This window comes from Bombina bombina, chromosome 3 (assembly GCF_027579735.1).
Source record: "Bombina bombina isolate aBomBom1 chromosome 3, aBomBom1.pri, whole genome shotgun sequence".
NCBI classification, from domain to species: domain Eukaryota; kingdom Metazoa; phylum Chordata; class Amphibia; order Anura; family Bombinatoridae; genus Bombina; species Bombina bombina.
In genome coordinates, this window is record NC_069501.1 from 291,822,828 (window position 1) to 291,837,124 (window position 14,297).

A 14,297-nucleotide genomic window follows, 5' to 3' on the forward strand; every position below is an offset into this window, starting at 1 on the left:
TTTGGTATTAGTTTTCTAGAGGAATACCCCAAAGGGGGAATTGACTAGCTTGAACAATTAACTATACTCTATGATTATCAGCAGAGCTAGTTGTAACCCCAAATTTTTAAAGCTATTAGTTATTTAAAAGTCGCCGCAAAAATTCAATAAGTTTCTATATTTTAAACAAAATTATAAGGAGAAGCAGTGAGAACACCTGACGCGCGTTTCGCATCTGCTTTGTCAACGGCAACCCGCAACTTCACCCGGGCTTCCTTAAAAAGGCCACACGCCAATCAGATCCGTCAATAATCTCTCAGCCAATCGCATTGTCTCTTCCGCGATAGGCTGGATGTAGAGGGTGTGTAATGTTGTAGCCAATCAGAGGTATGTGTATTACGTGACATGTATATGTATATTCATTTAAGTGCCCTTTAGTATGTCATTCTTACTTAGCCTGTGGTTCTACTTACTACATCGGTGACCATTCTTTACCTATGTGTTTAAGTGCAAAAAATATCTCCTGTGGGTTTGTACTCCCTATGTTTGTATATTCATTTAAGTGCCCTTTAGTATGTCATTCTTACTTAGTCTGTGGTTCTACTTACTACATCGGTGACCATTCTTTACCTATGTGTTTAAATTATATATATTATAACATTTATATCTTTGATATTAATAACATTTATAATATCATTTTATATAAAATTAAAATAGATTAAAGTGACTTAGCTTCAAATTCTGATGTTTATATGTGCTATAAAATTCCTAAATATCCAATTATTATTATTAATTATTGAATATTCTCCCTGTTGACTTATATAGTTTGGCCTGTGGGGTTCTTTATTTCTATAGTTCCACCCTCTCCATTCTTTCTGTGGATAGTAATTACTATGTTGATTCTCCATCCTATTTTTAAAATAATGATCATCCCATCCTTCTCTCTGTTCTCCTTGATATCTTTTGTTATCATTATACCACCTCCCTCTTTGATCATATTTCCTTTCCTCATCATATATTTCATCCCATCTTTTATGACTGCTCTGATCCGGAAATCTTCTATTATCTCTTCTAATCTCTCTTCTTCTATACTCCCATTGTTCTTTTTTATTTTTCATATTTCCTATACTACTCTCTCCTCTTTTTGACATTTCTTTATTTAAATTAACATTTGTGTTATTCTCTTCTATAGTTCCTGTCTCAATGACTGGTTTCTTTTTACTGAAAAGTCTCCCATTGTTTCTTTCATCCTCTTTAACCTGTTCATCTCTCCCATAATCTTCCTTGTCTCTTTGTAATTTTCTCCACTTTCCCTTTAAGATCTCTTTGTTTGTTTCCTCTAATTGCTTTATAATTTCTTGTTGTTTTTCTTTATAACCCTCATAATTCTCTTCACTTTCTATAGTCTCCTTGCATTTCCCTATATACTCAATATACTATAATCTGGTGTAGAAATTTTTTTCTATCACCTCCACACTGATAGATAACGATATTGGGAAACCGCTCACCTTATAGAAAATCCATCTATATTGAGATTTTGTACTGATATATAAACAGCATTGCCCACACATGTTCTTTAAGTGCTTAACTTTAATTGCTAGTCATTTGTTGCTCTTATTGGAGGATTAAACATTCCTGATTTATATAGATCATTACATTTTAAACAACTTTCCAATTTACTTTTATTAACAATTTTGCATAGTTTTCAGTGTGTCCTTTGTTGAAGAGTAAAGCTAGGCTGATACGAGTTTAAGAGTGTGCACGTGTCTTTACCATTCTATGGCAGCAGTGTTTGCAACTATGTATAACACTGCTATAAACATTGTAACAATTGCTGCCGGCAGATGGCTAAAATACGTGCACATTTCTGAGCTTACTTAGTATTATTCTTTGACAAATTATACAAAGAGAACTTGATAATATAAGTAAATTGGACAGTTGTTTAATATTTCATGCTCTATTCAATCAGTTTGAGCTTTATTTTGACTTTACTGTCCCTTTAAATCTTTTTCTGTTGAGCTGTTTTTATTTGTTTGACCCTCAATGCATTTACACGATTTTCTTTTAACTTTTATTATGTGAGGTACTCACACAAATTATACAGACCAAGCACTATTAGAAAAAAAACCATTAGTTTGCAGAAATCTCTAAAAACAAAATGTATGCTTACCTGATAAATTTATTTCTCTTGTGATGTATCCAGTCCACGGGTTCATCCATTACTTGTGGGATATTCTCCTTCCCAACAGGAAGTTGCAAGAGGACACCCACAGCAGAGCTGTCTATATAGCTCCTCCCCTAACTGCCACCCCCAGTCATTCGACCGAAGACAAGCAAGAAAAAAGGAGAAACTATAGGGTGCAGTGGTGACTGTAGTTTAAAAATAAAAAACACCTGCCTTAAAATGACAGGGCGTGCCGTGGACTGGATACACCACAAGAGAAATAAATTTATCAGGTAAGCATAAATTTTGTTTTCTCTTGTAAAGGTGTATCCAGTCCACGGGTTCATCCATTACTTATGGGATACCAATACCAAAGCTTTAGGACACGGATGAAGGGAGGGACAAGGCAGGAACTTAAACGGAAGGCACCACTGCCTGTAAGACCTTTCTCCCAAAAATAGTCTCCTAAGAAGCAAAAGTATCGAATTTGTAGAATTTAGAAAAAGTATGAAGCGAAGAACCAAGTCGCCGCCTTACAAATCTGTTCAACAGAGGCCTCATTTTTAAAAGCCCATGTGGAAGCCAATGCTCTAGTGGAATGAGCTGTAATTCTTTCAGGAGGCTGCTGGCCAGCAGTCTCATAAGCTAAGCGGATTATGCTTCTCAGCCAAAAAGAAAGAGAAGTTGCCGAAGCCTTTTGGCCTCTCCTCTGTCCAGAGTAGACAACAAACAAAGCAGATGTTTGACGAAAATCCTTTGTAGCTTGTAAATAAAACTTTAAAGCACGAACCACATCAAGATTGTGTAAAAGACGTTCCTTCTTTGAGGAAGGATTAGGACATAATGAAGGAACAAAAATCTCCTGATTGATATTCTTATTAGATACTACCTTAGGAAGAAACCCAGGTTTGGTACACAAAACTACCTTATCTGCATGGAAAATCAGATAAGGAGAATCACACTGTAAAGCAGATTACTCCGAAACTCTACGAGCCGAGGAGATAGCTACTAAAAACAGAACTTTCCAAGAAAAAAGTTTAATATCTATGGAAGGCAAAGGTTCAAACGGAACCCCTTGAAGAACTTTAAGAACTAAATTTAAACTCCATGGCGGAGCAACAGGTTTAAACACAGGCTTGATTCTAACTAAAGCCTGACAAAACGCCTGAACGTCTGGAACCTCAGCCAGACGTTCTCCAATCCCTCTTGGAGAAAGGATAAGATTCTAGGAATCCTGACTTTACTCCATGAGTAACCCTTGGATTAACACCAATGAAGATATTTACACCATATCTTATGATAGATTTTCCTGGTGACAGGCTTTCGAGCCTGAATTAAGGTATCAATGACCGACTCAGAAAAATCACGCTTTGATAGAATCAAGCGTTCAATCTCCAAGCAGTCAGACGCAGAGCAATTAGATTTGGATGTTTGAAAGGACCTTGAAGTAGAAGGTCCTGCCTTAGCGGCAGAGTCCATGGTGGAAAGGATGACATGTCCACCAGATCTGCATACCAAGTCCTGCGTGGCCATGCAGGAGCTATCAAAATCACAGAAGCTCTGGCAATCAGACGAGGGAGCAGAGGAAACGGTGGAATACACATAAGCCAGGCTGAAGGACCAGGGCGCTGCTAGAGCATCTATCAGCGCTGCCTTTTAAACCCTGGACCTGGACCCGTAACGAGGAAGCTTGGCGCTCTGACGAGACGCCATGAGAGCCAGTTCTGGTTTGCCCCATAGTTGAATCAACTGGGCAAATACCTCCGGATGGAGCTCCCACTCCCCCGGATGAAAAGTCTGCTGACTTAGGAAATCCGCCTCCCAGTTCTCTACTCCTGGGATATGGATAGCTGAGAGATGGCAAGAGTGAACCTCTGTCCATAGAATAATTTTTGAAACCTCCAACATTGCCAGGGGGCTCCTTGTACCCCCCTGATGGTTGATATAGGCTACAGTCGTGAAAATTCGACGCCTGTATCAGAATGTCGTCTAGGTAAGGAGCCACCGCTATGCCTCGTGGCCTTAGAACCGCCAGTAGGGACCCTAGAACCTTCGTAAAGATTCTTGGTGCCGTGGCTAACCCGAAGGGAAGAGCCACAAACTGGTAATGCCTGTCTAGGAAGGCAAACCTGAGAAACCGATGATGATCTCTGTGTATCGGAATGTGGAGATAAGCATCCTTTAAGTCCACGGGAGTCATATATTGACCCTCCTGGATCATAGGTAGGATGGTTCGAATAGTCTCCATCTTGAAGGATGGGACCCTGAGAAATTTGTTTAGGATCTTGAGATTCAAGATTGGTCTGAAAGTTCCCTCTTTTTTGGGAACTATAAACAGATTTGAATAGAATCCCTGCCCCTGTTCCTTTCTTGGAACTGGGTGGATCACTCCCATAACCAGTAGGTCTTGAACGCAAAGTAGAATTAAAACTACACTAAGTCACCACATATCTCTTGATACTTCCTATCTTGTCGAGAGTTGCAAGAGAATGACTGGAGGTGGGGGTTAGGGGAGGAGCTATATAGACAGCTCTGCTGTGGGTGTCCTCTTGCAACTTCCTGTTGGGAAGGAGAATATCCCACAAGTAATGGATGAACCCGTGGACTGGATACACCTTACAAGAGAAACTTACTTTAAGATATCTCTACCACTTATGTTTCCCACTCTCAACCTCCCCATATACTTCCTTTAGATTGTAAGCTTGAGAGCCTCTTTAACTATAGCTCACTTTGTATAAAGTGCATCTACAACCGATTGTGTTCAAGGGCAGAGGTGCTCCTCTCGGTTTGCTTATGTTTGTCAATGTAAGTGTAGTGCAGTACAGTGTATAATCTTACACAACGTATGTTTTTATTGCATTGTACCCTCATGATTGTAATGTACTTTGTTATAGAGCTGCATACAATGTTTGCGCTTTATAAATAAATGATAATAATAATAAGTAATTTTCTTCAGAATACACAAAAGAGGAACAAATGGGAGATACATTGAAACAAACTACAACATACAAGCCTATATCAATAACTGGGTTATCTCTAGATGGTATCTAGAAAAATGGATAATATTAAGTTAAATAAAACTTCAGGTCCAGACGGAATGCACCCAAGGGTTTTAAGAGAATTTGGCACTGTTATAGCCAAACCTCTATGCTAAATTTTTCAAAACTGCTTATCATTAGACATAGTACCCCAGGACTGGTGTAAAGCTGATGTGACGCCGCTTTTAAAAAGGGTAGAGGGCTGATCCAGGAAGCTACAGACCAGTTAGTCTAACATTGGTAGTGGGGGGTTATATTTATGAGTATATTCTTGTAAACAAGATTATGAGCTCAAATCAGCATGCTTTTATGTGAAATAGATAATGTCAAACTAATCTAGTTTTCTATAATTGTACTTACCTCCTCATAGAAGCTAAAGGGGAATAAGTTAATGTGAAAAGACTGGTAAATGGAAAACAAGATTTAATACTGGAAAATTTAAGGCTCTACATTCTGGAAGTAAAAATAAGCAGGCGACCTATTATTTAAATGGGTCTAAAATTAGCAAAACAGAGGAGGAAAGGGAGTTTGGTGTACTTACAGATAAGCTAAAAATGGGTGCACAATGCAGAGCAGAGGCTTCTAAGGCTATTAAGATACTAGCATGTATTAAAGGGACATTGTACACTAGATTTTTCTAAATGTTTTGTAGATGATTCATTTGAAACAAACTATAACATACAAGCCTATATTAATAAATGGGTTATTTCTACACCCAACGGTTTTAAGAGAATTTGTCACTGTTATAGCCAAACCTCTATGCTTAAGTTTTCAAGACTGGTTATCATCAGGCATAGTACGCCAGGACTGGTGTAAAATGTGTTGCCATTTTTAAAAAGGGAAGCAGGGCTGATCCAGGAAGCTAAAGACCAGTTACAGCTGCTTTCAAATAAGGGTCTCGCATTATGCATTGTGCGAGGCAACATAGGGGACACCACACCCACTGTTGTTCCATCTGCTTATGGTTCTGACAGGTGATCATTCTTACCACAGTGCTCAGCGGATAACCACCTGGGTATGTGTACAGGAGTTACTTGACCCATTATATAGTGCATACTTTGGGGTGCAAGGGTCCTTTTATAACTCTAAAAGGCACTAAGTATACAGGTGATTACTATTTCTATGACAATCACCTGCTATTTAAAGGGACATAGGACCACTTGTTAAATTATGGTTAATCCACTCTTTCCTGTTAGGGGTATTATGTGTATGTGTGCTGTATGCTGTCTTTAGGCAATAGGGGCACCTAGGGGCCACTTCCCTCCTATAAAGTAAAAACATTAGGTAGGTGATTGCTTAAAAATGTCAATCCCCTACTAATGACAGGGGTATGAGACCCCACAATGGAAACAGAGGGTTCTCCTCTTTTCAGCTGGGATCTCATACCAATTTGTGTTTTAACAGTGATCAGCTGCATCCTGTGCTGCAAAAGGCCCCTCATTGGAAAGAGCAGATTGCCTCTTTTAAATGAGTGTCCAGTTGTCCCAGACTTATGCGTGCTTATTCCTCAGCATTAACCTGCATGGCACAGAGAAAGAATGTACATACCTTTTTAACTAGAGTGTCATTATTCACTTTGATGTCTATGTTGATTGGGGTCTTTGGAAAGGCTTCAAACACCTCTTTCAGAAGGGGGATACGTTTGTCCTCTCCACCATGACAGCAGCAGTCTGTAAAAAGCAAGAGTTAATAAAAGTCTGTGTTGAGTCTCTTATCCATGCAATGAACAAGCACTAAGCATCATAAGCAACCAAATGCCTTTATGTGATCGGAGAGCAAAACGTTTGTAAACTGCAATAAAATTACATTGGCACATTTACAGAGGGGAGATTGTGAGCTGTCATTCAGCGTAATGGCTATAAAGAACCTTTAAAACATAAGCTAGTTTCTGAAGCTGGGGTACATGTGCTTGCCCTTTTATTACTCAGCTAGGGTAAACATTCAGTACACCACAGAAAGCCATGTCTCTAAACTCCCTGCGCTCACTCACTGGGACTTAATTGCATTACGCTATGGAAACCCTTAGAATCAGAACTGTTAGGGACACTTGAAGACTGGAGTTGAGAAACACAGATATAACGTGTGCCACAAGGGAAGTGCCACAATGAAATCACAAACCTAATTAGAATGTGCCAGGTGAAGTGTATTACACTCTAGTAGGCTATAGTGAAATGAGCCAGATAAACTGGGTACGGAATAAAGTTTTGATCCTGAGAAGTGGCACCACAAACATTAATTAGATAATTGTAAAATGCAATGAAAGATTTTATTTTCCAGTTATTTTTTTTTGTTTAAGAGGTATAATATTAAAAGACTATATATGTCTGGCTTGTGCTTTCTCTGTAAGTTGCTTTCATTTCATGTGGTTGAAAAATATATCTAATATTTTAGAGGAAAAAAAATGAGCATATAAGAGATTTAAATGAATAATATCTGTTAGTTGCTGTTAAGGGGTTTAGGAAAAAACATACATGCCTGTAAGGCTGGGTTACCACACACACAGTATGTTTAATATTCAGGTCAAAGTCAATAACAAAGCATAAATAACAAAAAATAAGTACTCTGTCTTATTTAAAGGGATACTAAACCCAAATTGTTTTATTTCATGAATTGGATAGAGCATGCAATTTAAGCAACTTTCTAATTTACTCCTATTATCACTATGTCTTTTTTCTCTTGCTATCTTTATTTGAAAAGCAAGAGCGTAAGGTTAGGCACTGGCCCATTTTTGGTTTAGCACCTAGGTAGCGCTTGCTGATTAGTGGCTACATTTAGCCACCAATCAGCAAGCGCTACCCAGGTGCTGTTCCATTCTGACCAGCCAAATAACAATTTGGCTTTGCTCTGAACAAGGGTAAAAACATACCCCAGACACACATTTCAGCCTGTTTGGGCCTGGTCATTGAGGAGCAGTTTTATAACTTAAAGGGACATTATACACTCATTTTTTCTTGGCATAAATGTTTTGTAGATGATCTATTTATAAAGCCCATAAAGTTTTTTGTTTTTTTTAAGGTATAGCTTTGCTTATTTTTAATAACATTGCTCTGATTTTCAGACTCCTAACCAAGCCCCAAAGTTTTATGAGAATACCATCAGCTACCTTATCCAGCTTGCTCCTGTTTGTGTAAAGGGTCTTTTCATATGAAAAAGAAGGGGGGTGTCTTATTTAACACTTGCAGTGGGCTTTCCAGCTACCTTTTCAGCAGAGCTAAACTGAGAGCTTATAAGTAAGTTTTTAAACAGTTTTATACTGGATTTTTATATCAGTATCAGTGCATCTTATTCTTTATAGTAGTGTCTATTACATGCAGTTATATGAAAATGAGTGTATACTGTCCCTTTAAAGGAATAGTCTATACCAGAATGTTTATTGTTTAAAAAGATAGCTAATCCCTTTATTACCCATTCCCCAATTTTGCATAACCAACACAGTTATAATAATATATGTTTTACCTATGTGATTGCCTTGTATCTAAGCCTCTGAAGACTGCCCCCTTATCTCAGTGCTTTTGACAGACATACAGTTTAACCATTCTGTTACTGTCTAACTGTGACAAACTTTCAAAATGCTCTGAGCTAAGAGGCGGTTTTTAACAGTTTTAGAAATCAGTTTGGGAGCCTGCTTAGATTTAGCTTTTCAACAATACCACCAAGGAAACAAATCAAATTTTAAATTGAATGCCCTATCTGAATCATAAAAGTTTGACTAGACTGTCCCTTTAAGGCATGTGAGCAAGAAGTCAATGTCTGGTTTGTGGACAAGCACAGAAGGTTTTCCAGCTTTTTTCTGCCTCTGCCTGTCAAATGCGTCCCTCCATTTTCTTTTTTGTGTATGCAAATTACTTTAGAGTCTTTCTAAGAGTAAAAGGGGAAACCAGACGTGACTCCTTGTTTACATGCCCTAGAGCATTGGTTTTCATACCTGTCCTCAGACCTCCCTAACAGGAAACATCTTAAGGATATCTGAACTAAAGCACAGGTGAAACAATCAGCTGATTAGTAAACATGGTTATTTTACCTGATCTTATGCAAGGTAAAACAGAAAACCTGGACTGTTGGGGAGGCCTAAGGACAGGTTAGAAAACCAGTGCTCTAGGGCAGTGATGGCAAACCTTGGCACTCCCGATGTTTCAGAACTACATTTCCCATGATGCTTGACTGGACTGCAGAGAGCCTAAGCATTATGGGAAACATCTGGGGTGCAAAGGTTCGCCATCACTGCCCTATAGGGATGCAACTGCACCTTATTGACAAGGCCCCGATAGGCTGAAATGTATGTCTGGGGTTTGTTGTTATCACCAGTTCAGAGGATAATTGCCTGGTATTTTAGGGATGGACTGTCTTTTGGCAGACAGATGTGCTACAGGATATTTCTCCTCTGGGAGAGGCATAGTGAGCTTAAAGAGACTGCACCCTGAGTGGCACTGGCCTGGTGGACAAGCACTGAAGTTTTTCCAGCTTTTGGAGTGTGTCTCTCTATTTTCTTTTCTTTTTTTTTTTCCTTGTCAGCAGTTTTATATCTAGGCATGTGAGCAAGGAGTCAATATCGGGTTTCTCCGTATTACTCTTAGAATAACTACACACAGAGTTAGCATATGCAATATAACAAATATCTCTGGTCTACAAGTACTTTTTAAGTCACCTACCACCCCACTTGGGATAGATGATTTCACAAGTACAAGATATTTACCTTTCTCAAAAGTAACATCCAGTTGGCACAAGTACTGGGGCAGTTCCTGCAACAAACAAAAAAAAAAAAAGGTAAAATGTTTGCTTAATTATTTAAAGAAAAATGTGGCTAGTTATTTTTATTAATTATTTTCTAAAAGGCTGTACATTTTCTTTTCGAAGGAAGTATTTACAAATATTTGTAGCTTGAATAGAAGAGGAATCCTTGCACGATATTTATGCTTTTAATAGTCGGAATGCCTAAATTAGGTACTTACCACCATCAAACATAGAAGACTGATAAATCAACAATCAATTCTACAGGCTCTCTACAAACATACATTTAAAGATCCCTTTCTGCAAACAAACATTTGAAGGTAATTCATCTATCTCCAATCAAGACAATAAGTGCATTTTCTTTTTTATATCTGTTGGGCTAATTTGGAATTGTTTTTTAACATTCCCCTCTCCCAGCTACACCCCCCACCTCCCACACACACACACACACCTCTACCCTTTATCAACAGGAAGTCTTACCTTTAAAACTCTCTTTCTTTCATGTAATTAGCAAGAGTCCATGAGCTAGTGACGTATGGGATATACATTCCTACCAGGAGGGGCAAAGTTTCCCAAACCTCAAAATGCCTATAAATACACCCCTCACCACACCCACAAATCAGTTTTACAAATTATTTTACTATGGAGGTGGTGAAGTAAGTTTGTGCTAGATTCTACGTTGATATGCGCTCCGCAGCAGGTTGGAGCCCGGTTTTCCTCTCAGCGTGCAGTGAATGTCAGAGGGATGTGAGGAGAGTATTGCCTATTTGAATTCAATGATCTCCTTCTACGGGGTCTATTTCATAGGTTCTCCGTTATCGGTCGTAGAGATTCATCTCTTACCTCCCTTTTCAGATCGACGATATACTCTTATATACCATTACCTCTACTGATTCTCGTTTCAGTACTGGTTTGGCTTTCTACTACATGTAGATGAGTGTCCTGGGGTAAGTAAGTCTTATTTTCTGTGACACTCTAAGCTATGGTTGGGCACTTTTGTATAAAGTTCTAAATATATGTATTCAAACATTTATTTGCCTTAACTCAGGATGTTCAACGTTCTTTATTTCAGACAGTCAGTTTCATATTTGGGATAATGCATTTGAATAAATCAATTTTTTTCTTACCTTAAAATTTGACTTTTTTCCTGTGGGCTGTTAGGCTCGCGGGGGCTGAAAATGCTTAATTTTATTGAGTCATTCTTGGCGCTGACTTTTTTGACGTTTTTTGCGCCAAAAGTGTTGGCGTTCCGGATGTGGCGTCATTTTTGGCGCCAAAAGCATTTAGGCGCCAAATAATGTGGGCGTCTTTTTTGGCGCTAAAAAATTTGGCCGTCACTTTTGTCTCCACATTATTTAAGTCTCTTTATTTATTGCTTCTGGGTGCTAGAAGCTTGTTCACTGGCATTTTTTCCCATTCCTGAAACTGTCATTTAAGGAATTTGATCAATTTTGCTTTATATGTTGTTTTTTCTATTACATATTGCAAGATGTCCCAGATTGACACTGAGTTAGAAGATACTTCTGGAAAAACGCTGCCTGGTGCTGGATCTACCAAAGTTAAGTGTATCTGTTGTAAACTTATGGTATTTGTTCCTCCAGCTGTTGTTTGTAATGAATGTCATGACAAACTTGTTAATGCAGATAATATTTCCTTTAGTAATGTTACATTACCTGTTGTGGTTCCATCAACATCTAATACTCAGAGTGTTCCTGTTAACATAAGAGATTTTGTTTCTAAATCTATTAAGAAGGCTATATCTGTTATTCCCCCTTCTAGTAAACATAAAAGGTCTTTTAAACTTCTAATTTTTCAGATGAATTTTTAAATGAACATCATCATTCTGATTCTGATAGTGGTTCCTCTGGTTCAGAGGATTCTGTCTCAGAGGTTGATGCTGATAAATCTTCATATTTATTCAAAATGGAATTTATTCGTTCTTTACTTAAAGAAGTTTTAATTGCTTTAGAAATAGAGGATTCTGGTCCTCTTGATACTAAATCTAAACGTTTAAATAAGGTTTTTAAATCTCCTGTAGTTATTCCAGAAGTTTTTCCTGTCCCTGATGCTATTTCTGAAGTAATCTCCAGGGAATGGAATAATTTGGGTAATTCATTTACTCCTTCTAAACGTTTTAAGCAATTATATCCTGTGCCATCAGACAGATTAGAATTTTGGGACAAAATCCCTAAGGTTCATGGGGCTGTCTCTACTCTTGCTAAACGTACTACTATTCCTACGGCAAATAGTACTTCCTTTAAGGATCCTTCAGATAGGAAGATTGAATCCTTTCTAAGAAAAGCTTACTTATGTTCAGGTAATCTTCTTAGACCTGCTATATCTTTATCGGATGTTGCTGCAGCTTCAACTTTTTGGTTAGAAGCTTTAGCGCAACAAGTAACAGATCATAACTCTCATAGCATTGTTAATCTTCTTCAACATGCTAATAACTTTATTTGTGATGCCATCTTTGATATCATTAGAGTTGATGTCAGGTATATGTCTCTAGCTATTTTAGCTAGAAGAGCTTTATGGCTTAAAACTTGGAATGCTGATATGTCTTCTAAGTCAACTTTGATTTCCCTTTCTTTCCAGGGTAATAAATTATTTGGTTCTCAGTTGGATTCTATTATCTCAACTGTTACTGGAGGGAAAGGAACTTTCTTACCACAGGATAAAAAAATCTAAAGGTAAATTTAGGTCTAATAATCGTTTTTGCTCCTTTCGTCACAATAAGGAACAAAAGACTGATCCTTCGCCCTCAGGAGCGGTATCAGTTTGGAAACCATCTCCAGTCTGGAATAAGTCCAAGCCTTTTAGAAAACCAAAACCAGCTCCCAAGTCCACATGAAGGTGCGGCCCTCATTCCAGCTCAGCTGGTAGGGGGCAGATTACGTTTTTTCAAACAAATTTGGATCAATTCAATTCACAATCTTTGGATTCAAAACATTGTTTCAGAAGGCTACAGAATTGGCTTCAAGATAAGGCCTCCTGCAAAGAGATTTTTTCTTTCCCATGTCCCAGTAAATCCAGCAAAGGCTCAAGCATTTCTGAAATGTGTTTCAGATCTAGAGTTGGCTGGAGTAATTATGCCAGTTCCAGTTCTGGAACAGTGGCTGGGGTTTTATTCAAATCTCTTCATTGTACCAAAGAAGGAGAATTCCTTCAGACCAGTTCTGGATCTAAAAATATTGAATCGTTATGTAAGGATACCAACATTCAAAATGGTAACTATAAGGACTATTCTGCCTTTTGTTCAGCAAGGGCATTATATGTCCACAATAGATTTACAGGATGCATATCTGCATATTCCGATTCATCCAGATCACTATCAGTTTCTGAGATTCTCTTTCCTAGACAAGCATTACCAGTTTGTGGCTCTGCCGTTTGGCCTAGCAACAGCTCCAAGGATTTTTACAAAGGTTCTCGGTGCCCTTCTGTCTGTAATCAGAGAACAGGGTATTGTGGTATTTCCTTATTTGGACGATATCTTGGTACTTGCTCAGTCTTCACATTTAACAGAATCTCATACGAATCGACTTGTGTTGTTTCTTCAAGATCATGGTTGGAGGATCAATTTACCGAAAAGTTCATTGATTGCTCAAACAAGGGTTACCTTTTTAGGTTTCCAGATAGATTCAGTGTCCATGACTCTGTCTCTGACAGACAAGAGACGTCTAAAATTGATCTCAGCTTGTCGAATCCTTCTATCACAATCATTCCCTTCGGTAGCCTTATGCATGGAAATTCTAAGTCTTATGACTGCTGCATCGGATGCGATCCCCTTTGCTCGTTTTCACATGCGACCTCTTCAGCTCTGTATGCTGAACCAGTGGTGCAGGGATTACACAAAGATATCTCAATTAATATCTTTAAAACCGATTGTACGACACTCTCTGACGTGGTGGACAGATCACCATCGTTTAGTTCAGGGGGCTTCTTTTGTTCTTCCGACCTGGACTGTAATTTCAACAGATGCAAGTCTGACAGGTTGGGGAGCTGTTTGGGGGTCTCTGACAGCACAAGGGGTTTGGGAATCTCAGGAGGTGAGATTACCAATCAATATTTTGGATCTCCGTGCAATTTTCAGAGCTCTTCAGTCTTGGCCTCTTCTAAAGAGAGAATCGTTCATTTGTTTTCAGACAGACAATGTCACAACTGTGGCATACATCAATCATCAAGGAGGGACTAACAGTCCTCTGGCCATGAAAGAAGTATCTCAAATTCTGGTATGGGCGGAATCCAGCTCCTGTCTAGTTTCTGCGGTTCATATCCCAGGTATAGACAATTGGGAAGCGGATTATCTCAGTCGCCAAACGTTACATCCGGGCGAATGGTCTCTTCACCCAGAGGTATTTCTTCAGATTGTTCAAATGTGGGGTCTTCCA

The 14,297-nt window shown here is 38.6% G+C and overlaps 1 protein-coding gene across 1 annotated transcript in view; it reads right to left on the reverse strand.

Annotated features, from left to right (window-relative positions):
• The window catches only part of GDPD1 (glycerophosphodiester phosphodiesterase domain containing 1), a 286,956-nt gene that overhangs the window by 47,181 nt on the left and 225,478 nt on the right, over nucleotides 1-14,297 (reverse strand). The window contains exons 4-5 of the mRNA XM_053706354.1: nucleotides 9,875-9,920; nucleotides 6,730-6,851 (exon numbers count right to left, since the gene is read on the reverse strand). Coding sequence (XP_053562329.1) covers nucleotides 6,730-6,851; nucleotides 9,875-9,920 — 168 coding nt within the window. The remainder of the gene's footprint in view (nucleotides 1-6,729; nucleotides 6,852-9,874; nucleotides 9,921-14,297) is intronic.